This window comes from Sparus aurata, chromosome 24 (genome assembly GCF_900880675.1).
Source record: "Sparus aurata chromosome 24, fSpaAur1.1, whole genome shotgun sequence".
Lineage (NCBI taxonomy): Eukaryota > Metazoa > Chordata > Actinopteri > Spariformes > Sparidae > Sparus > Sparus aurata.
Window position 1 is genome coordinate 3,025,213 of NC_044210.1, and position 27,759 is coordinate 3,052,971.

General features: G+C 40.3%; 2 protein-coding genes across 3 annotated transcripts in view; both read right to left on the bottom strand.

Moving 5' to 3' along the window:
* Positions 1-1,693: 1,693 nt before the first annotated feature.
* Positions 1,694-19,731, bottom strand: gucy1b2 (guanylate cyclase 1, soluble, beta 2). The gene is made up of 17 exons (XM_030410406.1): positions 19,624-19,731; positions 17,690-17,781; positions 17,473-17,567; positions 15,157-15,317; positions 13,325-13,424; positions 11,531-11,703; positions 11,335-11,431; positions 10,639-10,742; positions 10,363-10,464; positions 8,743-8,836; positions 8,122-8,318; positions 6,678-6,801; positions 6,452-6,600; positions 6,115-6,261; positions 5,225-5,379; positions 4,138-4,307; positions 1,694-1,893 (listed from the first exon to the last, which is right to left on the bottom strand). The coding sequence occupies exons 1-17, from the start codon at positions 19,729-19,731 to the stop codon at positions 1,694-1,696; spliced, it is 2,268 nt and encodes a 755-aa protein (XP_030266266.1).
* Positions 19,732-21,312: 1,581 nt separating this feature from the next.
* sonb (SON DNA and RNA binding protein b) overlaps positions 21,313-27,759 on the bottom strand; it is a 29,545-nt gene continuing 23,098 nt past the window's right edge. For both annotated transcript variants that reach the window (XM_030409501.1, XM_030409502.1), the window contains 7 exons: positions 27,714-27,759; positions 26,304-26,420; positions 25,359-25,506; positions 24,987-25,055; positions 24,359-24,474; positions 23,840-23,941; positions 21,313-23,372 (listed from right to left, as the gene is read on the bottom strand). The exon at positions 27,714-27,759 is cut by the window's right edge and continues 65 nt beyond it. In XM_030409501.1, the coding sequence (XP_030265361.1) occupies positions 23,295-23,372; positions 23,840-23,941; positions 24,359-24,474; positions 24,987-25,055; positions 25,359-25,506; positions 26,304-26,420; positions 27,714-27,759 (676 nt within the window). In that variant the 3' untranslated portion in view covers positions 21,313-23,294. The remainder of the gene's footprint in view (positions 23,373-23,839; positions 23,942-24,358; positions 24,475-24,986; positions 25,056-25,358; positions 25,507-26,303; positions 26,421-27,713) is intronic.

Sequence of the window (27,759 nt, forward strand, 5' to 3'; positions counted from 1 at the left end):
GGAGTGAAAGTAAAAATATGAGAAAACATTTTTTGGAACATTTTACATCTCCTCTCCACTCTGACGGCAAATGACTTGCAAACTCACGCTCAGCACCATTCTGAAAACCTGCCATTTCACACCAATGCGACTAGACTCATCTCAACTGCAGCGCAGATCAAAGCAACCTTAAAGTGGGAGAAATAACAGACCTAGAGGCCTTCATCGATCAACATCACCACAGACCAATAAACATGGAAACAGATGGCTTTACCACAGCACGGCTCCAGCAACCCAAACAAGGCTGAGAATACTGACACATCCACTGATACTGACGAGCTGTGATTCACAGCCATTGTGGTCAGCATTAACTAAAAACAAAACCTCCTCATACCACTACACCAAGAAATAAAAGATGTATGCCCCAGTCTGGAATCGTCCCACAGCCATATATATGTTGTTTACTTCAACATGAAGGTTTAATGTAGACAGCTACTTGCACTCTATCCCTGATCAGGCTCACACACGCATGCACACATGAATACACGCCTCTTCCCTTTCTCGCCATCCTCAGACTCAGACAAACCCACTTTCGACAGAGTTAACACCCAATCGCACAAACTTGGAAGCTGGTAACCTGGAATGTGTGCGGCATCCGGACTCAGGCAAAAAGAAAAGAAAAGAAAATTAATATTCATCAAAATACGCCACATGTCCACATTTGATTTTTATTTAGGTCAGGATCAGTTGGCGATGACATAATAACATTTACTCAATTAATCAAAAACTGTCAGTGTTCATCTTCACTTTTCATGTCTTTGGTGAGTATTTATTAAAAAATGCTCTGTTAACACAACCTGAAAAATGTTTTTTTCTTGCTTCCTTAGAGCACGAGCACTTGCATCCTGAGCTCGGTAGATTTGTAGCACGTTCCTTTCAAGTCAAGTCACAAAATCTAGCAAGGGAGTCTTTAAGCTGGAAACAAAAAGTGTGCATGCACGCGTGAGGTGTGGCTGGGATAGGTACATTTTCCACGAAAGAAGCAGCGCACTGGTTACGCTATAACCTATACATTCTGTAAATGCATGCATATGTGGAGTCCATATGAAAACCAAATGACAATCGTTAAAAACATAATAATAATTCTATTATCAAAATATAATTATGTTTAATAGCAACTCACAACAAATGGATGCAATCACAAATGAACTGTACCGACTGCAGACTCTGCCCTACAGGCTAAAGGTTATTGGTCTATGTTGTAAAATGTTTTTTAGATTAAGAAGAGCCTCAGCGTGCAGCCTTTGGTCTGTGCAGATGGAATTTGGTTAGTGAGAATAATGCATTAACAACATGGAGGGTACATTTGCCATCTCAATCTGCACAGATCGCTGCATGGTATTCTTTTATTATTTTCCTGAGCCATTGTGTGTCAGTACAATACTAATATCAGTAATGTCTCAGTTTGGGTCTGGAACGTATTTAGAGACGACTGGGTAATAACAAATCTTCTTTGTGTTGTGGACTGAGATGCTTTGTAACATAGTCTCAGTGAGGTTGAGTAGAGTTGTCCTTGTCATTAAGCTAACCAATCGAGACACCTAACCAGATGGTATCCTCACTGTTGTCTTGTCTGCTCTCCTTGTTGAGCTCACACACTTCCAAGCTGGCAGAACCTAGAACAGTTAATCACTGAGGAGGTGATCTAAGGTGGTCAGAGCAAGACACAAAGACTGCTGTTGAATTTTTGTTCAGGTTTGTTGTAGCTGTTCTTATTGGTCTCATATGGTGGGGTGATGTCCCAGGCAAAGGGACTGATTGTGTCTGAGGAGCTGGGGCTCCGGGCAATGGCTCCATTTGAGGGTGTGTCTTCCTGCGGGGTCCCAGCTCTCACATCAGGCTCTTTGTCAGGCTCTAAATGAAAGGGACATTTTCAAAGTTTTAACATCATTTTTACTGCAGAAATTGTTGTATTCACTTCAACAGTTGAGAAAGTTTTTCCGCTAAACAGTGTACTCAAGCAATCCTCACGGTGGTAGAATAACAACAGAGGGAAAACAGTGATGTGCACTACAACCAGGAATGGAGAAAATACAATATTATTTTGAATATCAATCTTCAAATCAAATCACTACAATGCATCTCATCACACCAATAAATCACATTCATATTTCACTTCAATAAAAAACATAATGTATTAACGGGTTCTCTGGACCACATACACATCAGTTGTTTTTCTGATGCAATACATAATAATGTATTTATTAAGGCTTCTTGTTCACATTTGTCACATATAATGTATTTCTACATGAAGCTAGTGAGGGCTTCAGTCTTGACAGGCTGCTCTACATTATGTAAACCAGCAGATGTCACTCTACTGCTGAATTTAAATCCAGAGGCCTCCAGTCTTTCTCGGCACAAAAAGAAGGCCCCAAATCACTAGTGAAAACCAGAACGGATTTGAGATAATGGGTGTTCATAGTGATCATTTTTAAGTGACAAGATGTCACGTAGCGCAACAGGGCTTTCTCAGTCTCTATTCAGTTTCAGTGAATACACTGCATAAGCAGCAAAAACAGGATTTTACACATACCAAATAAACCTGCCTGTGCAGAGCCCACTGTGGGTAGCTGTGAGTTTACTGTTGAGCAGTGTGAGCAAGGGCAAATCCACATCAATGCCACATGGGCCCCCTGTGGGGCTGCCAATTTGAGGGCAACAGTAGTTTTGGCCCTTGGGGGCCCCTATTTGATTCTCTGTTGGCAGCCCACATTTGGAAGTCTGTGGAAATTAATCATGGATTAATTACTATGATCCCACATGCTACATATAATTTATATTGGCTATAGCAACACTGTTAGGGGTCACAAGAAAGTCTTTGATGTTGCTCCAGAGGCAACCTTCTACTTTCCTCATCTTCTCAGGAATGGAGAAGATAGTGGAGAATTGTTGCACCTGCCCTCACTACCTTTGTACAGATCACTTTCATTTAAATTGCCGGTAGGTATAGATGAAGCTCCAGGTAGCTGATGTCAGGAGGAGAGGGAAGTTTAACTCAGTGTAAACCAGGTCTTGAGCTGACAATGGCTACAATTCTTCATGGGTCAGCCGCCAGGATGTAATGCCTATAAGCATTGAGTCACATTGTCACAGCAATCATGGTTTCTCAGCTACCTCCCATGTGTGAGGCAGGGTGAACACCCAGCTGCATCAGTTTGCACTTAAGAACTTGAGCAAACTGTGGTTGTTGCAGTTTTATAACAAGAATAGGTCAAAACCTAGTATATGCTGGACCGTGTGTAGCCAAGGTGCAGCAATGTGGCCAATTCATTACTGGGGTAGTCAGTGATTTGAATTCCTGGATATAAATGCATATGTGTACAAAAAAAGGCCTAATATGCCTTTGTCAGCACCCCATAACTAACAAATGAGTTGAGTGGTTATTACATTAAAAAGTTACAGTATACTCATAGATTTCATTTGTATATAAATATTTTACTTATCTTACGACAGATGTAGCCTAAAAAAATAGCTATTGCTAAGAGGTATAAGTTATTTCTCTGTGATTTAATAAAAAAAAATCAATTTAAGCTTAAATATCGCTCATTCTGAGTTACAGTTTCCACATTTCACTGGTCTTATTTCCATTTCTATTACCATTGACAATGTAATTGTCGCCCCTGTAAATTCATTAGGTGTATAGAAGCTGTATAGTTGGAGCATAAGCTCTTTTCAGTATACACCTAACCTAACTCACCACCCATCTTAACCTCTGAGAAGGTGCTGCCACCTGGTCAAACTAGTCTTTACAAGCTAGGCATTTCTTATCTAATGAGATAAGAGATATATAGACTTGGCAGCTGCGTGTCCAGTCCGAAGCAGTGGGCTCAGCGTACTTATCCATCTTACCATGTACCTGAGCCACTTATTTAATTCACCACCTCATTTAACTCTCCCTCTGACTGCATTTCTATACACCTAAGCACCCAGTCTGCTAGATACTTCAACCAGATCAGATTTAGGTTTCAACTAATAACTCATTTCAAACCTACAAACCACTTTTCCTTCTATTATACTTTTATATTCTACTGTCTGTACCACCATGCAAACCTGGTGACAATCTACCCTTTTTATAATTTTCGTCATTTGGTTCATTACCTTTGTTGCTCTGGCACTGAGAGTCCTCCGTGTGAAGACAGTTCCTTCCCATGATGCTATCTTCTGACACCAACAGGTTCCCCAAAAGGAAATAAGTGTTCATCTGGCCTTTACCTTTCACCTCAATCTGCCCACGCTTTTGTATGTTGAACCCTGCATCCTTCAACTCACTGAGGAGGGGATGGGTTGCGAGGGGGCATGCAGAGGGACACAGAAGGGAAGCATGTAAAGTTCTGGCAATAAAATGCTTTCGATTTGATTGCATTTAATGCATATGCAGAGACATTTCATCAAACTATTTTCTTATTGCTATCAATGACATCTATAGGCGACACATACTGTATTGCTATCGTTATATCGCCCAGGCCTAACTAGCCCCATGCTCACAGAAACATTGTTTTAGTTAGTATGTATGCCTGTGTCAGCTTACATGCACATGCATATTGATGTTTGCAATAAAAATCTGACAAGTTATACATTTTCTTCAATAGTTCAGAAGATATGCAAAAAAAATCTTTCACTTTTTCATAAAAGCATTAAACTTAAACTTGTACAACGTTCGGTTGTACAGTTTGGGGCCCTGAACATTTTCAGAGATGGAAAAACACCACATGATGGAGTTCTCATTTTACTTCCCACCATGACTGAATTATGGATTTTGCATCATATCTCCTGAATCAAATATGATAACAGAGAAAATGTGATGTATACCCCTATGTTTTGATGGTCAAGGATTACAATGATACCATATCCTACATCATGAATTGTTCAGGTGAAGAGGTAATGGTGAATTCTGTTACGCTGTGAGAAGGAAACTAGAGACTAGTGAAACTAGAGACTAGATCTCGTGATGGGAACACACCAGCCACGATGGCCATTAACATGTTGACCATCAAGTTCTCAGTTATCATGGGTCAGACCACACCCACCTTCAAACTCAAACTCACAAATACACACCTGTAAAGTTTCATGACTGCATCTTGCACAGTTATGGTGCACACAGGGAGGAGGTGGGATTTTTTTTCAGTTGGATACTTTTAAAATTGTGCTTGCTTTTGCTGGTTTCCTACAGTTTACACACACACACCTGTATGTAGAAGGGCTGAGGTGAATGTGGTCAGGGAGCCCATGACTCTCCATCCTTGAGGCTGTGTTAACAGTGTCTCCAAACAGGCAGTAGCGTGGCATCTTCTCCCCCACCACCCCGGCTAACACCGGGCCGGTATGGAGACCCACTCGGATCTGGAACATAAGCACCATGTCAGCACACACATGCAGGCTGGAGCGCATTAACACAATAGTGGTCTGTATCATGACATGAACCTGTGGTGAGATGCTTCTGCTTCTGTGCAGGCTCTGTTCTTGTGACAGAAAGCGTGTGGAGGCTCATTAGGTTATAGAGTTAATCTCAGCAAAGTACTCTATCGGTTTGTTATTACTATGTACATCTGCTATAGCATAGTCACACAGCTAGTCGACTCACTAACTTTGAAGTCTGTGCAGGGTCTCTGAATAATAAGGAAACAAATATTGAAAGAGATGCTGCTGTTGATTTTATTTCATTGTATCACATATACGATTCCGTTCTTAACTAAACTGAACCAAAACCAAACTGCAGCCAAATGGATGTATAATGTATTCACCATTATACATCCATGTATAAGGTCTGCCCACACGTGATTCAAAGGGACAGGGTTTTAGGTTACACATTTCTGTTTTCCATGTTCAGTCGACCATATCACTAACAACTTGCAACAGAATTAGTTATTGGAAACAATGAACATATATCTAATATATACTCTTGTAAGATAAATATATGTCATGTCTATATGTAGAAACATGGTGATCCTACATAACATCTGTTTCTCCTTACAGTCTCCTTTAATATCTGTCAAATACACTAGCTTTCATTAAAATTGCAGTGGAAATCTTACTCCTTCGTCAAAAAAACCTGCTGTTCATGTAGGACATTCTTACCTGTATGGGTTTGCCTGTGATCGGGTTGGTTACCTCCCGTGCTGCCACCCTCATACCCAAAGCGAAATTCGCCACTCTGACCGCATGTGTGTCCGTAGGGACTGGAACGCCACCCACCACCATGTATGCATCACCGATAGTCTCGACCTTTAGGGAAACAATAACCACCAAAGGTGATTCAAACTATATTTGATGGACCAATGTGATATTTTAAGAGTTAAACACCTTTATCCTTGGTTGAGCATACACAGCCTTCCATAACCTCATATAGAAACATTTATTTCAACCACAGCAATATCCCCCTGTAGAGAGGACAAATATCACAGGTGCAAAATACCTTGTAGATGTCATGTATGTTGGTGAGTCGGTCAAACTTGGAATACATGGAGTTGAGCATGTGGACAATATCGATGGGCTCGCAGGCAGCGCAGATGTTGGTGAAGGTTACCACGTCACTGAACAAAATAGTGCACACCTCAAAGTCCCCTGAAACAGACAGACACGTTGACAGAGGAACGTTCGGACACACAGTGACAGACAGCTGGGTTGACCAACACACTGACCTGCTTCTACGCTCTTGCCATCTTTTAGCTGATTGGCTATGTGGCGTGGCAGCATGGCATACAAAAGAGTCTCTGTCTTCTGTTTTTCAGCCTCTAGGTGCTTGGACAGGATTCTCAATTCCTCCTACACACACACACACACACACACACACACACACACACACACACACACACACACACACACACAAAATTAGATTTTCCAAGGTCTATGAAAAGACCCAAGCATAACTTTACAAATCTCAGATTTGTAAATTGTCAAGTAACCGAAAGTGCAAAAGGGAATATAAAAGTGGCTCCAGCATGGACGTGGAATATAAAGCAGAGGGTGTAGAGATATACACTCACCAGCCAGTCATATCAATAAACCTCTGCAACAGATGTGCCAATTACAGTCAAGCATGACAACCTACGCTGTGTGACTAATCACACTTCACCACAAAACTCTGGACTAAAGATGATGAGGGTATGCTTTGTTTCAGTGCTGTACTGTAACCACCAGAAAAGGGAACAGCTTCTTTCCTCAGGCTGTGAGACCTCTCAATTCACTGTCATCACAAAGCCAAAAAAAGGGTTTTAATTTCATTATTTATCCAAGTCAGACAAGCTGAAATCTGAAGTGGTGACAGGTATTAATAATAACAAAAATAAGGATTATGCAAAAATGTCCAGTCCTCTAGCTAATGGCCTTGTTTCCTTATGTAGATCATATATAGGGGGATCAGTAATAATTAAAAGTTCTCTGTAGTGCATTTAAAAACAAAATAGGAAAGATACAAAAAAAAATGATAAAAAAGCTGAATATTTGAGCATAACATCTACTGTTTAAGTTTGAATTTTTAAGACCCAATTTTGAAGACCCATTTTCCACCAAAATACCAACATATCACATTGTGTTGCCTCATTTGAATGAACTTCCCACCTGGTTCCTCCAACCTGTGCTCTATGCACTCTGTGCTGGACACCAACATGCCACCCAGACTTGCAAAGCAAATGTCAAGGTCAGAAAAATATGATTGCCGAAGCTCTACTTGTGCTGGTGGCGAAAGTGTGAGATTTCAGTTTTTGTTCAGTTTGTATAGCTCTATTTCTAGTTAGATTTAATACTTGATCTCGTTTATTTGTACCATCGAACCATCGGGTAAAATGAGCCACCCCCTGTATCTAGGTAACCACAAGTCATGTGAGATGAATTAAGGAAGTACACTTCATATTACTCAATTCAAATTCAAATCAGTTAAAAAATGATTATTGCCATTCCAAATTTTTCTGAGGATAACTTATATTTGCCTCAGCTGTAAATTAGTGTGACACGTTCTAATTCATTGTTGAACTAAATAAATGCCATAATTTCCATTGAGCTAATGATATTTATGTATGTAAACTGAGCTTCCATTTTGTCCAAGACTGTTACAAAAGACTACACGAACAAAAAAGTGCTTCCTACTTTTTTCCTCTCGAGCTGGTTTGTTAGCTCCATCTCAGCCAGACGTTGCTGATTCAGGAGAACTAGGTCTCTGGTGACGTCGTGCTGGGCCAGGTCAGCCAGGTGAAGGCCCACATCTTTAAGTTCCTGGAGGCTTCGTAGCTTTGGAGAGCACAGGTACAACATACAGCGAAGAGACTCCATCCACAACATCTGACCTACAGGGAAGAACAGGTTAACACATGGAGAGAATGCAGTTTAGATGTTATGGATCTGCCAACGCTGCCATTAAATATGCACAACTTGTACTGAATGTTCATTTTCTCTGCTCTTGTGTGCTGACTAACTAGATCCTGATACTTTATATTGATACTGTGACAATGTTGAAGGGATGGCTATTGGTTCCTATTTTGTTTTTTTTAATTTTTTGTGCATTTCATTGATCTATTGAGAAATTTATTTTTGCAGTTTCAGTCCTCATATGATGGCCTTTACTGATCATTTTAAAATGCTTTTCTCAAAAAGCACGTTTGCTATTGAGAAAGATGATTTGATTGGATATATATTCTTTTACAATACATTATACAATTATTAAACAAATAATGGGGCTTGTGTGTTGTTGTATTGTGATTTTGAACCCACCTCTTAGTTTGAGCGTGGTGTGTTTGTCTTTGTAGCTCTTCAAAACAAATTGACTGTTGATGAATTTCCTGATGCTCTCGATGGTGAAAGTCACCTGGAGGATAGAGAAAAAGGCTTCACATCGCTGGTTCAGTTTTACTACCGTTCACCACTATATTCTGCTTTACTAATTCACTATGATAATTCTCTCTTTTCCTTAAAGTTGAAAAGCATTTCAGTGTATTTTCATTTATACATTTCCACTGTATATCAACTTGATCAATTACCAAAGGAAACTTAGGAAGGCTCAATTCTGGAATCAAATTTAAGCCAACTTTTGCAGAGGAGCAATAGAAAACATCCTGACTGGAATCATCACAAACTGGCATGTTTCATGCACAGACCCGGCGGCCCCTCGATGCCTTGTCCTTGCCGCCGGGTCTTTTGATGCATGGCCCAGGACAGGAAGGTTCTGCAGCGGGTGATTAGAACCATTCTACTGCTTTCCTGTATGAGTTTACAATAATTTGGCTCACAAAGCCTTTTATATGCTTTTTTTCTCTTCTTCTTTTTCAGCAGGATGGAGACGTGTGTCGACCATGATAGGTCCTCTGTGGTGGATCTGGCTCACATGCTCCACCTCAACTCCAGTGATGTACACATGGGTCTCTGCCTCCTCCTAAAAACAACATTCTGCTCCTCATTATTTTTCTTGACACTGAGCGGTAGATTATTCTCTGTGCAGCACTCTGCATGATTGTTGTTTTCCTCTCCATATGATCTTGATGATAATGATTGTTGTGTGTTCCCTTCTCCTGTGTCTCTGTGCTCGTTTGCCTGCATCTCTGTTTGTTTGTGTATGTGTGACATAGGCACGGTGCTCCAGGATATGATGCCCTGAGAATGAGACTCAGAAATCAACTCTCTTGCTTCAGAATTGCTTTCCCTTGCCTACAAACTCGGTTGGTCGTTATTATAGCCTGACTTTGCTTAAATCGTCCGGCTTAATGCAAGCACACTCACTTGCCTTGCCTTTCGGTTTCTCCCTCCTTTCTCCCTCTGCTAGCAACTCTCTATCTCTGCAGAGTTATAATGTAGAGTATAATGTGAGCAAGGGCAGATTGTCCAATGGTTAATCGATTGCTCCTAGTAGCTCCAAGATAGCTCCTAGTAGGCTGATCTGTTACTGACTGCCTCCCTGCTTGCCCCGATGTGTCAGGACTCTATGCTAACAAGGGTTGACACGGGAGGGCTTGTAAATAAGGAAACGAAATGAGAGAGATGATTGAGTTGTTTGTATGACTCTTGAATTAATAGTGTATTTTGCTTTACTCTAGGTAAGAGTGACTTGATACAGAGGCTGGGATTTTTGTGAAGCGAATCAACACCTGAATGCAGCGTGACCTGAATGCATAGGGAAGAAGGCGCGAGTGGATAGCAGTCCTTTAGAAATGAGATTGCATGAATGTACCCATCGAGATTGTGGTTATTATTTTTTTCAATCAATTTCTGCAGCAGGGCCTACTTGGCGTAAGGATACTTGGTTAGAGAGGGCTGATTAGGACCCTGTTCAGTTAATATATACATATATATTTAATATTTTTTATTATTTTTTGTCGTTCAAGAATTGTCTGCATTTACCTGTGGGTGTATAATGGTGAAGTATTGGTCCAATGTAGTATTGCTGGCCTGAAGACCTGGAACAAACTTTTGTATGTTCACTCCTGTCTGCCTAACCTTCAGCTGTGAGTCCAGGACACAGACCAGAGACAGAAAGAGACAGATGGATAGCAGAATCAGATTAGGATTTCAAAGATTTTTGAGCCCATCAAAAAATACTGTCCCAATGAGTGTGGTTGTGAATAAAAAATAGTCTAACACTCTCATGCTACAGCACATATATACATGGAACCTTACATCCTCACCAAACACAATGTGGAAGGGAAAAGCATTGCAGAAGGTTGTCTCTTCCATCCACAGCTTGTTGGGGTAACATGGACTGAAGGTGCACTGGAGGCTGCCTGGAATGTAAATCAAGCACACAGTTCCATTAGTGTTGGAGAGGCAACCCTTAACACATATCTGACACAAAAGTGGTGACAGGATCTGGCTGTGTTGTATCATTATTTTGCTGACATTTTCGCAGCTCATTCAGATGTTAACAGATGCTCTGTGGCTGTCCTTGATTCAGTGTAATTGCTGCACTACACTACATCAACCATAACCCTAACCCTAACCCCATTCCATATTAATTTCACTCTCTATATATTTTTTTGGGTACTGGTGAAGTCTGCCATTTCCAGACTGGGTGCAAATTGACTACTTAAACAAAGCTTTAGGATTAGATAGCTTAGCTTAGCATAAAAACTGGAAGCAGGGCGAGACAGTGAGCGTACCTCTGTACTAAATTAATAAATACACCTACCAAAAGTTCCTTGTGGTTTTAATTACAAATTACATGCTTAAACTATTTTCTTGATATATGACTGTTTCTATATTTGGATTCTACTTCTGTGCAGCATATCTACAGCAAGGGTTGCTAGTTAAGATCAGTGAGCTCAGGTTGTCAAAATAAGGCATTCTTATAAGTTCTTATAATTTTTACAAGTTCACCTTTTTCTGTGGTAACCACAGCCCTGATCAGGTCCCAGCCACTCTTCTTCACAGCTAGAGACACACACCTTTCTCTCATTGTTCTGAATAATGCCTCCTGGGGAAATTCACAAAGAGCATAAGCGCCACGAATCAGAAACATGCAGAAGATATACATACAGGAACTGGTCATGCACATTCACCTACAAACACCCACCTCTCTAGGACTGGAATGGTTCTGGTTTCCTGTCCCGCGAGCTTGTTTGGTCTGTTTGACCAGAAACACAACATGCTCCTTCTTCCCAGTCCTCTCGTCTTCTTCGGACTGATTGAGAACCGTCATGGTCACTTTGCTGTTAAAAAAGTCTCTGCCGACTGCCTCGATGATACCTGCAGCAAGGTGGAAAAAGGGGCAAACAGGGATCGTGTCGTTACGGAAGTACAGTGGCCAGAAGCCGGATACATGTTTCTGCATTTTCATGAATGTGAATACGCACAGGTTTTGTTCAGAGACATTCACAAAAATAAGTGTAAGAAAGTTGGCCCCTTGGTATCTCCCCTTTCCTACACCGAAGAAAATTGAGTAACACATTATTTGAAGGGTTGTGCGTAAGATCATGACAATAACCTGCTACCTTTCATGACCATGAAGGCCAAATTGATCTGCTCTACTGGGAATGTCCTATGGGCTACACATTATCAGCCCAACCCTGACCTTAACCTTGCGCTACAAAGCGCCGGTCCTGTCACCTAGCAACCTTGGCTGTATTGGGGTCCCTTGTGTTTTTTAAATAATTGTATCATAAGCTATTCGAGTGACTTGTAACCCCATACTTACATCTAAAATTGCCTTTGAAGGAGCCTTTGAAATGGGACGGCCTTGCGATGCATTTGATCTACAATTGCAGCCCTCGAAGGATGTGGCCCCAGATTTGAGACACAGTAATTGTTTGAGATTTCTTTGTTACTGGAACTTGAACCTATCACAGCACTGTCACCTCTTTTGACCTGAAACAACCTGTAGACAACACACCATGGGCAATCTTTTTCCTGTGTATTTTCTTTTTATCATCTCGCTCCCTCCCTCTCTTTTGCCCTCCTGCTTTTTAGCTCTTTCAGCTGGGGTAAAGAAAAATCGCGTCATTGTATTTGTTGATAATTATCTAAGGCCGACTTCATGTAATTAAAACACGTGAGTGAGCCGCATCAGCTTTGCAGTTACTTACAGTCCGTCTGATGTTGGTGTCCACAGCCATTAAACAAACAGTCAAGACCAATCAAAGAGGAGGTCTGCTTATTCCCAAACTGTAGAATAGACCTCCTCTGCATCCTGTGGGTGCCATTTGACAACATATATACTGTATTTTTACTATACTTTGTGATAGAAAATACAGTTTCTTGAATCTTCCCATATATTTATCTGATGTAGGTCTACTTATACAGGTGAGCATTAGCTCCAAGGCTAACTGACCTAACTACCTACATTGAGCAGCAGTCAGTGGTTGGCTCACTTTAGCTCCATCAACTCCATATCCCCAATTGATAAACTGGCCTGCATGCTTATGAAGCTGTAATGCCAGTCTGATGCACACCCCTTCAAATAAGGTGATACTGAACATTTTCAAATCAGAAGACACACAACTACCAAACATGTGGCTTATATTTTCATCTCTTGGTCATCACTAGATTAACTGACTTTCCAACAACACACATCTGAACTTCATACAGAGGCTCTGATCCAATAAGCCAACTGCCTAAACCATGAATGAGTAATACCTACATAGCAACTGAATAGTCTTTTCTTAAATATTTTCATGTTGATATTGAAAATGATCCAGTGTATCTTTGGTATTATCAATCATCTTATTCTATCACCTTGATGAGTCGATATAAATAGCTATTAGTTCTATACATATCAACCCATTTTCTTTTTAAAAAAACAAAGATGGCAATATGAAGATCAGGATCAATGCATTGGATTTAGGTAATCAATAGGTGTGTTTGTTCTTACCAGGCACAATATGGTACAGGCCCTTCCTGTCAGAGTAGTAGTGAAGTAGCATCTTCCCATCATCTGCCATCTCCACTCGGAAAGACGGTGCATTCATTTCCTTAAAAACAGGAGGCATGTCTCACATTCTGTTTTAAATTAGGATTATAACAAGCAGAAAAACTCTCAAACTTTCATACTGCTTTCCTCTCCAGGGTGCAGTCAGTCAAATTCCTATATTTATATATAACACATGGCAGTGGTGCACTGTCCCCACACAGTACATAAGAGTTGTAAAAGTGGACTGCATGCTGGGATGGAGGGGTGCTTAGGCACAGTTGCAACTTTGTGCAGTCTTTTTCAGACACATTTTGCAGATTAACCAAAAAGTGAAGTACTCCTGTTTGACTTAAACAGATGGATCCAGATTGATACTCATTGCTGCAACCATCATACTGAGGTATAACACACAATATATTATATGAAGCCATGAAAACAAACCTGTGCCAAAGATTTTCTTTTCTTATGCTTGTTGCAGCCTTATGCTAAAATCATTTATTTATTTATTAATTTGACTTATCAATCTGCACTCAATACACAATAATGACAGAGCGGAAAAGTATTCAGACCCTTTGCTAGGACACTTGCAGCGCTCTGTGACAGGATTGTGTCGAGGCGCAGATCTGGGGAAGGCACAGTGGCCTCCATAAATCTTAAATGGAAGAAGTTTTGAACAACCAGGATTGTTCCTAGAGCCGGCATCCATCACTCGGGTTTATCAGGTGGATCGAGAGAGTTAATGGCTGCAGGTACTGGCTGCGAGGAGACGCTTTCCTTGCGTGGCTACACTGTAACAGAGGAAGGACAAAATTCTCTGTCCTCGCTCTTTGCAAAAATTTGTTCAGGCTCTACTGCAGATCTATAAAAAGATATCTTATTCATAAATGGTGCTTTGCAAATGAACTTGCAATTATGTAGCACTTTGCTAGTGACTGCTCAAGGGCTTTACAGCAGGCAGAGATCAGGCACTCAGACACAGGTCCCACCAATCCCTTTCTCTCTTGTTGTCCAGCGAACAACCAGGGCCACGAAAGTCTCTGTCATTGTAACTGACATGTTATTCCTGTAGGTTAAGTGGTTCTCGGGTTGTTAATGGTGTTGTGTTTTTTGTGTTGTGTGGTAAACACACCGCCGAGCTGTCACAGTTGGAGGGTCTCTGGGCTCGGCGGGTGAAGCCGACAGGACGTGTGGCGGAGCTGTGACATGGCAGCCTGCCCTACGGACGGCCGGCCTGCTTGCTCCACCTAACGAGCCTAGAGTCACTCATGCAGCAAAAAGCAGCTCCATAGAATGAGTAAAGAGGTCAGAGTCTCACTACAGTTCAAACACAGCCGAAAACAGACATTACCTGTGCATCTGTGTAAACTAATAGTTTGAGTTGAGCATTGAGAATGAAACCAACCAAGCCAACCAATCAGAGGCAGGGTAGGGCAGGTCTTATGAGAACCAGTCTGTCCTCTTGAGCAGTATTATTGTGCCCTCTGCTGTTCCAATGGAACAATACAATTTTTGGTAACTGCTTTGTGTTGGTGAGCCACCAACTACCAGGCTTAAGTCAGGTCTTGAATCTATGTCCCTGTGTTTCCTGTGATTATTCTTATAATAAGTAGTACATTAAAAAGACTAACACAAGGGCCTCTAATTTTAAACAGATGTGAAGTACAAAGCACTGGTGAGCTTGCCAAAGACATTTTCCGTAGGCGCACTGGGTAGTCAAAGTAATATACTGCAGTTGAAAATATGTGTCTGTTTGCTGTTGATCCAAACTGAAATGATATTACACATACACATACCTGATAGGACAGGGCCAGGTAACTATGGAGAGCGTCCAGATTTCCAATGAATTCAACGAGATTTCCTCCCAGTGTCTTCAGCATCGTGTCGTATCCCGCATGCTTACAGAAACTAAAGAAATGTTCTCCAAAAAGCTTAAGAAACACATCAGCAGAGATATCTGAAACATCAGAAAACAAGTGTTACACAACTTTATTGATATTATATCCCATGGGTGTAGGAAGCATTTACAATATGGGTGGGACTATCGATCTAATGCATTACAGCAGGCACTCTAATGAGGGTCTGGGGGTTTGTCCCTAGAACAATTTTAACAGACCAGATGTAATTTCCTGTATTCTGGTGCCCTTTTAACACCATGCATTTATTTAGCTATAGTAGCATGAGAAATATTATAATAACATATTATTACAGTGAGCAATTAAAACAACAATTTGAATATTTGGCTCACATATTTGAATCAACTGATTTAATGGTGGTAAATACGCAGTATAATAATCATGCACAGATTACATAGTATGTTAAGGTTTTGGAAGGTAAGGGAGGGGCCCGATTTGTGGCATATTAGATGATTCCTAGCGTTAATCATTTGATAGTTAATACTCACCTGAGAACATAGTTTTAATGGCTTCTTCAAAGTTTGAAGAAAACATAAACGATGGAAACTTGCCTTGCCTGTCTACGTTCTGATATAAGTTTTGCAATAATGAATACATTGCTGACCGTGATAAAGGTTAGTATTGAATTCAGTCATGACCTGCTAATATTTGGCGAGATATGCTTGGAGCTCTCTTCCTTGGACCAATACTGAAATCCAGCGAATAAGCTTAAATCAGTTAACATATGTGTACAGTACAACAATAATGACTGGGGTGATAGAACTTTACAGAAATTTTATTGTCAAGTTATGTAAACCAAAGAGTAGTTGTTATTACAGGGATTTTATGTCATTTACTGTATATTTATCTGAAATAAGTTCATCTGAGTCAGACTAGTTCAGGTTTAGAGTGTGTTTGTTTTACGACAACATTGGCAGCAAGCAGTTATTTAATTAGCCTATTCCAAATATTATGTACAGTCCAGATAATTGGACCCTCAGGGAGAGCTCAGTACGGTGTTGACATGTCCCCACTGTCCTTTATACACCTGAGCCCTGGGGCCCATTCTTTCATACACAGTTTTTTTCAGTCTCCTCAGTGTCTCCTTACAAATGTGAAATGCACCATACTGTGATGATTCAATGTCTCTACAGAACTGACACAATTAACTGATGTGATTAAATTCAAAAAATATGTTTGTTACAAGGGACGACATTCATACAAAAGCTGAAACTGTAGTCACGTGACCATCCTTTCTACACAACTGTTAAGCAACTTATGTAAGAAGTAGCAATTTTCCTTCCAAGTATGAAAAAAACTAAATTTTTATCTCTATTTGGTTGCATCCAATTCTAAGGCAGTCGTGTATGCAGCACTATAAACATCTATTGGGTGTAAACCTGTTGGACTTCATCAGGGACCTTGTTAACACTTGAGTCACCCACAAACAAACACAGCTGTCATTTCACACCTCAGACACCTACATGCTCACACTCATCTTGTAGTGTAAAACATTATTTTGATTAAAAATTATATGATTATAATACAACAGAAAACATATTTGACTTGCATTCAATGGTTCTGAACAAGACACTCCACCTCAGGCATTGTGTAAGGATTAACTTGTTGAAATTGTACTCTTCTTGGATGAACTTGCTTATCCATACACAATGCCTGTTGTTGCCTGACAACTGTGCTCAGGACCACAGCCGACAGACTTGGGATAGGTAAAGTGAGGTGAATTTGAGTCAAAAATCGTACTCCTCTCTGAGTCATAGCTCTGGCAAATATGAACATACAGAAGTGACCCACATGTTGATACCCTTCAGTGTGCTTTGGATGGACATTTAGGCAATTAAAAATTAAAAAAGCAACAGTACAAGGGCAAGCAGCTCTTTGTAAAAGCCAGTTCACAATAAAACAATAGGTAGCTTGCGTATTTATTACTGGAATGTGGATGGAAAATTATCCACATACGCATTCTGGGTGTGATTAAAATCCCTGACCAGCACAGGTAATGTCAGATGCATCCCAATAGGGCTTCACTCAGTAAGATAACTCATAATCGATTAGTTAGACTGGCATGGAATTTGGTGAAAAAACATGATGTCTGATATGTACAGAGAGATACCAATGGAAGCTTCCATCAAACATGTAGACAGAATTACTGGAAATACAGGAGATCTAACCAAGACATAGAGAGAGTTAAATTCTTACCCAGCAGTGAACATGTCTCCTGCACCAGGCTTAGAGTTACGATGTCATCGTAAACCGTGTATGTATTGAAGGTATCCTGGAACACTGGTAGAGAGCTATGCAAAAACCATGATTTATTAAATATGTACATAAAGACAACCTAATCACAGTGATCATATTGATCCTGACAGCCATCACCGTCGGTTATAATATACTATAAGTGTAGATGCGACCAAACCTTAGTTTGTCCCAGGTGTCCTGGCCAAACCTCTCTATCACCAGAGACTGGAGGCAGCTGTTAATGAACCCGTACTGCAAAGAACAAAAATACTAACTGGTTACTACTGCATTAATTCTATTAAATGTCATCAATTGACGGCACAAATGTAAATCATTTATTTTTCTAATTTTAATTTCACAAAACAATCAAGCATGCACCAGTACGTTTGTAACAAAATATACACAGTACACGGCCCTTACTGAATCAAGTAATAAGGTCTTATAAGAATTTGGACTTAAGGTAGAATTTATTTTCATTTTTATTAAGTCTTTATTATACCAGGTTAGTCCCACTCATGGTCAAGCATGGCAGCAACACAGAGTCATAACAGGAAATAAAAAGAAAAATCATACTCGGGTGAAACATTTCCACACATACAACATGGACTTCCACCATTGTTTTAAAGTTGTACAGTGGTACAACATTCGGCCGTTTGTAGTTCAGTCTGCAGATTGATCCGTGCAGTGTGTGTTGAAAACCTAAAAGCTTCCTGTCCAAATTCAGTTCAGACAGCAACTACAAATCGCAAAAAGCATCAAGAGAACGAAGACTGTGATTTGCATATTTCAAGTTTAAAAGAGAAAGAAGCAAACGGGGATTTTGCCAAGAATGGCTTTGTTTGTTCACAATATCAATGAAAGTTCAATTAAAGTAATTCCAAGCCAGCTCAACATCATCAAAACAGACCATTCTCTCCCAATTAAAATGATACAAATCATGTAAAAAACAAAAGAAAGCCTGCTCAACATATGTCTTATACTACTATCACACAATGATCACTCAAAAACACCTGATGTAACATATACATATAACACATAAGGCATATTTGTCAAAGCAAAATCATTGAGAGTTGATTTTTCTAAACATTTAGGTTTGGGTCTTGTGGGGGATTTAGAGAACCACATTGTGTTTTCAGTGCATCAGACATAGGCATTAGCTAATCCCAGTTCAAGTTTATGATTCCTGTGCTCCGGTTACTTTTTGCATTTGTAGCCCCAAAATACAAATTATCAACAACAACTACAAAAATATTGTTACATCAATGCATTCCTAATCCACAATGATAATAGCTATCATGTGTAATCTCCACCAGGATTTGTTTGACATAAATAGGGAGACATACTCACCATGTCTGTGTTTGAGTTTATCCTACTGTAACTGTTCTTCAACCAAAACAATGAATTTATACTGCTCTCTCTCTCTCTCTCTCTCTCTCTCTCTCTCTCTCTCTCTCTCTTTCTCTCCCTCTCTCTTTCTCTCACTCCCTCTTCCTCTCCCTCTCCCTCAAATATATCTCTAAACTTGGGCAGATCACACCACCATTTGCGCTAGATACCAAAACAAATGGGGGGGTAGTAACTCTGTCATAGAAGCCAAGCTGCAGTTAAAGGTTTAGAGCGAATTAAAACAAGTGTTCTCTGGAACAAAATCGTGGGTTTGTTAAACCTATTTGCTTTGTCCTTAGCTTGGGTTTGAATTGCACCTGTCATTCCAAACCAAGTCGCTGTGTCCTGTATAAATCACTTAAACACCACAAGATGTCATCAGATCTGAGCTTGAAAATAAAATAAAAAGTAAAAGAAATAAGAAATAGAAATAAATCAACTTTTACCTTTGAAATATTCTTTTAGACAGGTCTGTTGGAGCGAAGGATTTATCAGCAGAACGGCTGCTCTGCTCCACACAATTTCACTGGATGAACCTGATGTGTGGTGTGTAACCTTCTGAAAATGTAGAATAATTCCATGTGACCTTTCAGGTCACATGGAATGGCTCCTTGTCCAAACCCTGCTTTCTGGAAACTGGTGTCCCTCAAGGCTCAGTATTAGGACTGCTTCTGTTTTCACTATACCCTACCAGGCTATGCAATCACATCACATGGATTCTCTTACCTCTGTTATGCCCAACTGTTCCTCTCTTTTCCCCCATTTTCCGTCACCCACGTTGCAACACGCATCTCGGAACATCTGGAAGACATCTCTGCTTAGACAACTGCGCATCACCGTTACTGGCTTTCAAGGCCGTCAACAGAATTGCACCTATCTACCTCCAAACGCTGGTCAGACCACACGCCCCAGTGTGAGCACTTTGCTCCACTACATCAGCGGGCCGACTGGTATCTCCATTGCTGAGAGCAAACAAAGCTCGCTCAGGAAAGTCATGACTTTTACCTGTTCTGTCGCCTCAGTGGTGGAACAAACTCCCAACCAATGTCAGGACAGCAGAGTCACTCACCATCTTCAGCAAAAGACTCAAGACTTACTTGTTCAGACTTCACCTCGACCCCACATTGCATGCCTCATCACTTACCATGCTCCATTGTTCCAGTTCCGAAGTCGGCCGAGTCACTGGCTCATGACAAAGCCAGACCTAAACTCAAATGTTCATGTTCCTACTGTCACTCTCCTGATCATTAGGTGACTTATTGTGAATGTCTGACACCTAAGTAAAGAGGAAGTGGAAACCATGGACTAAAGAAAAAGAAGATTTGGGGATGTGGAAGGTAACATGTGGCAACAAATTTTGACCTAAAGAAACCCTGCCCCAAATGCAACAGAAAGCATTTGGGACTTCTGCATGAAGTGAATGAATGAGTGACTAAACTGCTGCAGGAAGCCTCAAAGCAAGTCCCTCAAAGTCCTGCTAAAAATAGTCAAGATTAAATGGAGTAATAAAAACTTTATCCTCAACACCTATGCCATCTTGGACATCTTGGCTCAGAGCACACCATTTTCCTGCCTTCAGTTGCACAGAGCATTCTTAGGCCATGCACTGTTCAGGTAGAGGAACTCAAGTTCTAATCTGAGACACCACAGGTCAGTGAGCATCACTGCTCTCAAGACCTGCTCCCACAACAGTTTTTTTCAAGCCACTGTTAGACTTAGTGGGTCAGGACATTAAGGTAGGAAAGAAATACCTCAATCCTCACATACTAAGGACTCTTAATTACAAAACATGCATAACCCAATAGACTATTTCCTTCTCTGGACTTAACTGCCCCCCACTCTACCTCTCCCTTGGTCTCTTGTCTGGCAGACTACTGAGCCCGACCCTGTGAACCCAAAACTGCTCCTCATGGGGAAGCAGGACACCCCCCTCCATCCGACTGTATTACTGTTATTTGGAGTTGTTTGATACCTACCTCGACTGACCCGAGAGAAGCTTAAACCTGGTCGTGATGAAGGCCTGATATAATCCTTAACCTTAGCGGAAGCAATATTAACAAGATCATCCCCTCATCCATCCATCTGAACAACTATTCCTCACTCAATAAATGGTTTTACAGCATCTTCAGATCCTTGTGTTTCAGTGTTTGCACAGAGAGATGTTCTATGGTCCAGGCATGGTCCAAGCAGTAACAGTCATTAAAGTTTACAATCTTTTTCAATATTATACCATGAAACTTTCACGTTATAACATAATCATGTTTTCATGCGAAAAGTATCTTAATAAATCTTTCACGTTATAACATGGTCGTTTGTGTGTGTGTGTGTGTGTGTGTGTGTGTCAGCAGTATGCTTCCGTACAATCAAAACATTTCATATGAATATTATTTCAAACAAAATCATGTATTTAAATAATTGCAGTAGCAGCGGATATAACCTTTATTCATATGAAAAGTTCTCTCAGGTAAAAGGAATTACAACTGACAAAAAATATGAACGGGGCCTGAAATATATAATCCTGTGACACTCATGAACATCATAACAGATCCATGCAGTATGGCTCATAGAGTGTACACATCCCAAGTCTCCACAGAGAAAGACCATTACCATGTGCACTAGCCATCTCCCAGACCAACTTTATCTGGGTTACCCAGGGAGCAAGGAGAAATTAAATAAGTCAAGTGAGAGGAACTTTTTGAGTAATTCAGGCAGCATGATGGTGCTAGTGTCATTCAGTCAAAATAAATTAGTTTTGTGTATGTTCCTAGTTATGAACATGTCACACTGAACAATGGTGCGACTCACTGCTGTATTTTAATATCTCAGGCTTTGGATACAAAACGTATACTTGCCAGGAGGCTCAGTTTGTTGTTTTCTTGGTCTTTTTGTGGGATTTGTTGACAATTACAAAAATATACAATATTATCACTTTACCTTGAAGAGAACCTACAATATAGATTTGACTGTAGTCTATCAGTGGGCAGGTTACAAAATTAGCACCAGCTTCAAAATATGCAGATGGCCGCTCCACTAACCAGCCAGAAACACAGACAAACTAAAAAACAAAACACTGGAAATGTATCAAGTTGCTGGTAAAATCTGAGCTTTCACTAGCCATTATGCAGATGGGCACAAAAGTGAATTTTTCATCCTGTGAGTGTTCAGATGAGGGAAAATCTCCACACTTGCTTTCTATATGATGATAATATAAAACATCTGGCGAAAAAGTTTATTTACATTTATAGTTATTATCATAGTATTTGTTTGAGAATTTCTCTGATATTTAATTGACACAGAACATCAAATGACGCCTTTTAACAAACAGTGAACTGGAGTCGCAGGGGGGAAAAAAAACACTTGCCAACTACAGCTGACCCATCTCCACTGCTCAGCAGTAGTGCCACTGGCTTGCCTGGGTGAGTATCATAACAAATCTGATAGGGTTTGCTGATAGGAAGAGGATAAAAGATGATGTAATCCACCACAGTTCCTGCTGGTTAGTTAGTAGCTTGGGTCTTGGGGACAGGGATGTTGGGGAAACTTCTACAAGTATTCCATTCTCTCTTCAATGGTGACTGAAAAGAAACAGTTGCCATAAGAAATGTACTGAAGAAATGGCTGTCAGCACCTTCCCCAGTCTCAGAAACAAGGGGATTTTGGTGACACAAAGAAGCATATAACACATTAAATTGGGATTGTTAAAGAAACATAATGTGGCTGCCTCTACTACATAACATAAATAGAATCTTTATTTCCGTTTACATATTTTTAGAAGGTTGTTTCCATAATATAAAAAAGCCTCTTTTATGTGAATGTTCATAGGAGGAGGCCAGGCCACACATGTAACGTCAGGACCAACAGAAAAAATGCTAACCAACAAGACACATTCATTTACATATTAACTTTTCATTGAACAGACTAACTTTGTCCAGCTTAGCTGTGACCAACAATAAATCCATTGCTAAGAAACTCAGGACTGGTGTCGGGTTTACCCAGCTAAGGCTGAAATGCTACTATATCATTCATTCATTCATACTTACATACCTATATACACACATACATACACACATATATACATACATACATACATATGTAACACTATGCCACCGACTTTTAATATGACTGAGACTCTTTCCCAATCTTACAACCTGGCAAAAAAAATGTTGCCACGCTGTCATGAGCCTAGTGACTAAAAACAAAAAAGTGTGATTTTGTGGCTATAAAATCAGTCACAAGTACCTTAAATACAAATATACTGTGTCATCTGAAGCCTGAATACTCTTCATGGTTCTCACTGTTCTGTATCTAGAGTATTAATTACTTTCTTAGTATATAAATAAGCCTTCGAAGTGGCAATGATGTGATAGAATATTACAGTCCCACTTTTGTGTGTATGTCTATGTAGAGAACAGGGGGCCAGTAGAGGCAGCAGTGAAGACAGGGCCAGTATATAGTCCTGGTCCATCAACAGGAACCTAGGAACAAAATAAAACACATATTATTATTAATATTTACCGGCATGGAATAAATCAGATATTTTATGATACGCACATCAAACATATTTTTAAAATGTGCACCTGGATTTCAAAGATCAGGAATATTTCAATTTTCAAATTGTTTTGCAACCCATAAAATAGATCTCAAGTTTTATTAATCTCACAGTGGGCCTTTCTTGACAATTTTATGTGTTGCCAGTAAGGCAATAAGGCTCGTAGTCTTGTTATGAATTCAATAAAGTAATTTAAAAGAAACTGTGCATGAAAATGGCAATAATGATCTGAGCTGAAATGCACATTTTTGGTATATTTGTGTATCCTCTGTATGTGTATGTTCATGCTTGCTCAAAACAGACAAAATACAAGTAAAATTAAGTACGAAAAAATCAAATTCCCTCTCTGATGAGAAACTTGACAACTGCTTGTGTAGCTATTTTTAATATTACCTCTCCCAGAGCCTGCAGCGCAACAGTAGCTGCCATGGCCTTGGCATGTTTCTTATTGGGACTGGCTGTCTGGGGCTGGTAGTCCACACCATTCACTGTGACCTGGAGATAATTAAACATATGAATGGATGATCAAATGCCACTATTTAACCACAAGGGGATACAATAAATCAATTCCGCATCTGAATGAAAACAGACTTCAGAATAGGGGAGGGAATCAAACCTCATGCATTATACTAATCAGGTGCTATTAGAGAGCTAGAGGGTTGGTACAGAAAATATAGAAATGAACACAGCTTTCTTCCTTCTCTTCCAGCTCTTCTTATTCTTCTTTGTGTTTCTTGCAAATTGTACAGTAATTATAGAATGTGGAAAAAGTGCAGTTGTCTTGTAGAGCAGAGTCAGACAACCATCCACCGTATAGAATGATTCATTCAGTGAATGACAGACCTGAAGGTTAAGCATCCAATATCTTCATGAAAAGGAGTGAGACTAACGCACAGAATAAAAATGACTCACCTTGAAAAGAAAATTCTTCCGGTGGTCAGGACCACTGTGGTGAACCATGACAAAGTCTGGCTGCATTATCCGTCTTTTATTGCACAACTCGATGAGAGCAGACACCGGGTGCTTCCCTGCACACAGAAAGAAAGGGGAGAATAAGGGGGGCATTATAACCCTGTGAGACTTGCCATGTATACGATTTATGATATATGATTGCGTACGACCATCTGCAATAGGATATTAGGCTTCCTCGCATGCAGACCCCAGACAGATCAGGTTGTCTCTCTGTTAGTACAGCATCAGAGCCCAGGGCTGTGTGCTCAGCCCCCTCCTGCTCACACTGTACATCTATGACTGCACTCCCACACATCAACAGAACTCTATTGTTATGTATGCAGGGGGGATTTGCTTCACTCTAGCCAATTTATTTATTTTTTTTTTTTTCTGGTAATGATCAACATTCGTTCCTAAACAGAGAATGGGGGTGTGGTTAATAGTCTTAATAATCTTGATAGTTACTTTCGATCCACACAGCTTTTAAAGCACTTACTAAAATACCGAAATCACAGCCACAAAGCTTCATTCTTAGGACAAACATAATTTCCTCTTAACAGTGTGGAGTTGTGAATCTCAGCAGACTTACCCATTAGATCCTTAGTTACCACCAGTCCTCCTGTCTGCTTCTGTGGCTTCTCTCCTTCAGCAACTAGCCCTGAAACACAAAGAAATTGTCATCATCATCATCATCATCATCAACACCACTGCTATTAGAATTGTGCGTACAAATTGACAGAACTAAATGATCATTTGCAGGGATCAATGCTTATTTAGCCCCAAATCGGAATATATCATAATTATCTCACAATAGTAAATGTTTTTATTTCAAATTAGTGTCTGGTCCTTCACCTCAGATCAGTTCGCCTTCACTTCCTCTCTATGTAAAGCATATGTTGTCAAGACTCATTATCATCATCCCTATCCCTAGGCTTCTGGCCCGGTATTCTGTTTCTCTAACCTTTGCGGTCGACCTTGAAGTCAATAATGATTGGCTCCACAGTTCCCTCACGGTTCCTCCCTAGGCCCTCTCCTGTCTTCCAGCCCATCTTTCTCATCAGGAACTCCCCGACACCCCCAGATACCGGAGCTGCCCTGAGGAACTGGTCCTAAACAAGACACAAACAGATACAGAGAGACACAGTGGAAAAAAGAGGAAAGAAAGAAAAAAAGTAAGAAAAATTATTAGTGTGAAGTGGCAAAAGTGAGTGATGATATCGAGGGGAGATAAGGACAACTCATGCCCTGCTGGAGAAAGGGGAAGAAAATGTCCACCCTTTTAACAAGAGCAGTAAAACACTAACACACTGGAACGTATACATTAAACATGGTTCAAGCTCAGTTACTATGGCTTTCATGAATTAATGAAAAATCTCGTCTCGCAAACCACATGTTGGAAATTAGTAGAATCAAAATTGTGACATAATCCTGCAATTGTCTAATATCCAAAATGCTATATGGTTTGCTGTTCATGCATCATTATTGTCTTCTTTATTTTGGATTGACTGTTTTTATCTGCAGTGTCTTTGGGTGACTTGAAAGGAGCTATTATTACTATTATTTTTAAGAAATTATTTACTAGAAATAGGGTAAAATATCTTCAGATTTAATGTTCCCCAGCTGCCATGATTTTTTCCCCACTCAAGTTGTTGCTGTTAAAAAAAAAAAACTGTACTTTCTCACCACATTGGCAGCAGAGAGGGGGCCCATGACTACCAGTAATATATAGAGAAACCATCCTCACAAGAAACCCACAAACACAAATCACACCACACCAGAGAATATCAGAAGCTGGATCAAACTGGTCTGTGCCAAACAGATTTCTGTCTATAACCCCCTCCAAAACTAAAAAGAAGGGAACTGCTCATACCTGTTTGAGTATCTTGTATTTGCATGTGTGGTTTACCTTCTTCAGCCATGCTTGTGGTCCGCTGGTGGACAGCTCCTCTGAGCTGAGGACCTGGGCTCCTGTTGAACCAGTGAAAAGACCAGGCACAGTGTTGGACTGTGCCCACGCGTCTACCTATCACACAAACAGAATATTAAATCAGACAGTCAGAATAGAAGGATTCATCAGTAGTCTAATCAAGTAGACATTCAGAGTGCATGCAGAGAGAAAAACATACAAAATCAGAAGCATGCACTTAACGCTCAAGTATGAAAAGTGGCTTAATAATGATTTTGTTATTCTGTTCTGTACAGAATGCTAAGCAGTCACATTTGAGTTTGCTCATAAAGTGTGCATTGGGGAGCTTCAAAAAAGCTATAACAGGGCAAGTGTTAAACTTTAAGCACCTCCCACACTGGACTGTATGAGACATCTGGGGTAGAGTTAACCTCAATAAACAGTTCTGTTGACAGGATATACAGTCATGGTCAAAAGTTTACATACACTTGTGCATAACATGAATATCATGGACATCATCGGTTTCAATGATTTCTACAGCTCTGAGAGGAACACAAACTACTTTGTCACAAAAACATTCATGAAGTTTGATTCAAATATCAATTTGTTATAGGTCTTCTGAAAATAGGACCAAATCTGCTGGGTCAAAAATATATTCACATTAATTTTCAATACATAGTTAAATGTCCTCTGGCCATTTTCACTTCAATTGGGCCCTTTTGATAGGCGTCCACAAGCTTTTGGCAGGCCGGAATTCTCGACAGAATTGGTGAAGTTTAACTAGAGATGTTGGGGTTCAGGTCAGGACTTTGGGAAGCCAATTTCCAAAACCTCAAATCTAGCCTGATTGAGGCCATTCCTTTATAACTTTTGATGTTTGTTTGGGATCATTGTCCTGTTGGACACCAAAACTGCCCAAGAGTCAATCTTCTGGCTGATGATTTTAAGTTTTCCTGAACAATTTGGACATAATCCTCCTTCTTCATTATTCCACTAGCAGCGAAACAGCCCCAAAGCATAATACTACCACCACCATGCTTAACAGTTGGTATGATGGATTTGAGGTTAAATGTCTCACAGTGAGACACACTCTTGACTGTGGACACTGGCTCCTGTCCTCCAGCAGCCTCTAATTCATTGCAGAGATGCTTTTTGGTTGTTTTTTGTTGACTCTTGACCATCCTGACCAATTTTCTCTCAGTAGCAGGTGACAGTTTGTGTTTTTTTCCCTTCACATTTACTGAAGACCTATAACTGTCCGTTGCCCTGGTTTTTCAACGAAGCAACAGGCTCATCACTGACATAAACACAGCCATTGATAGTCTCTTTGATTCAGTTGCACCTTGTGACATCCAAAGGCAGCCAAAAGAGAAGTCTATCCCCCACCCCCCTACTGCACCCTCATAATACCTGCTCTTGTGCCCGGCTGAGCATGCAAATGGCACTGACATCATAG

Bases quoted from the DNA above. Each gene is read 5' to 3' on its own strand.
- gucy1b2 (XM_030410406.1), bottom strand. From the start codon at position 19,731: ATGCGCAGTTGTCTAAGCAGAGATGTCTTCCAGATGTTCCGAGATGCG. The intron at 10,743-11,334 runs GTGAACTTGTAA...TTTACATTCCAG, and splicing joins TGTGGTTACCACAGAAAAAG to GCAGCCTCCAGTGCACCTTC. The intron at 1,894-4,137 runs GTAATGAACCAA...CCTTTCATTTAG, and splicing joins TCAGTGCCAGAGCAACAAAG to AGCCTGACAAAGAGCCTGAT.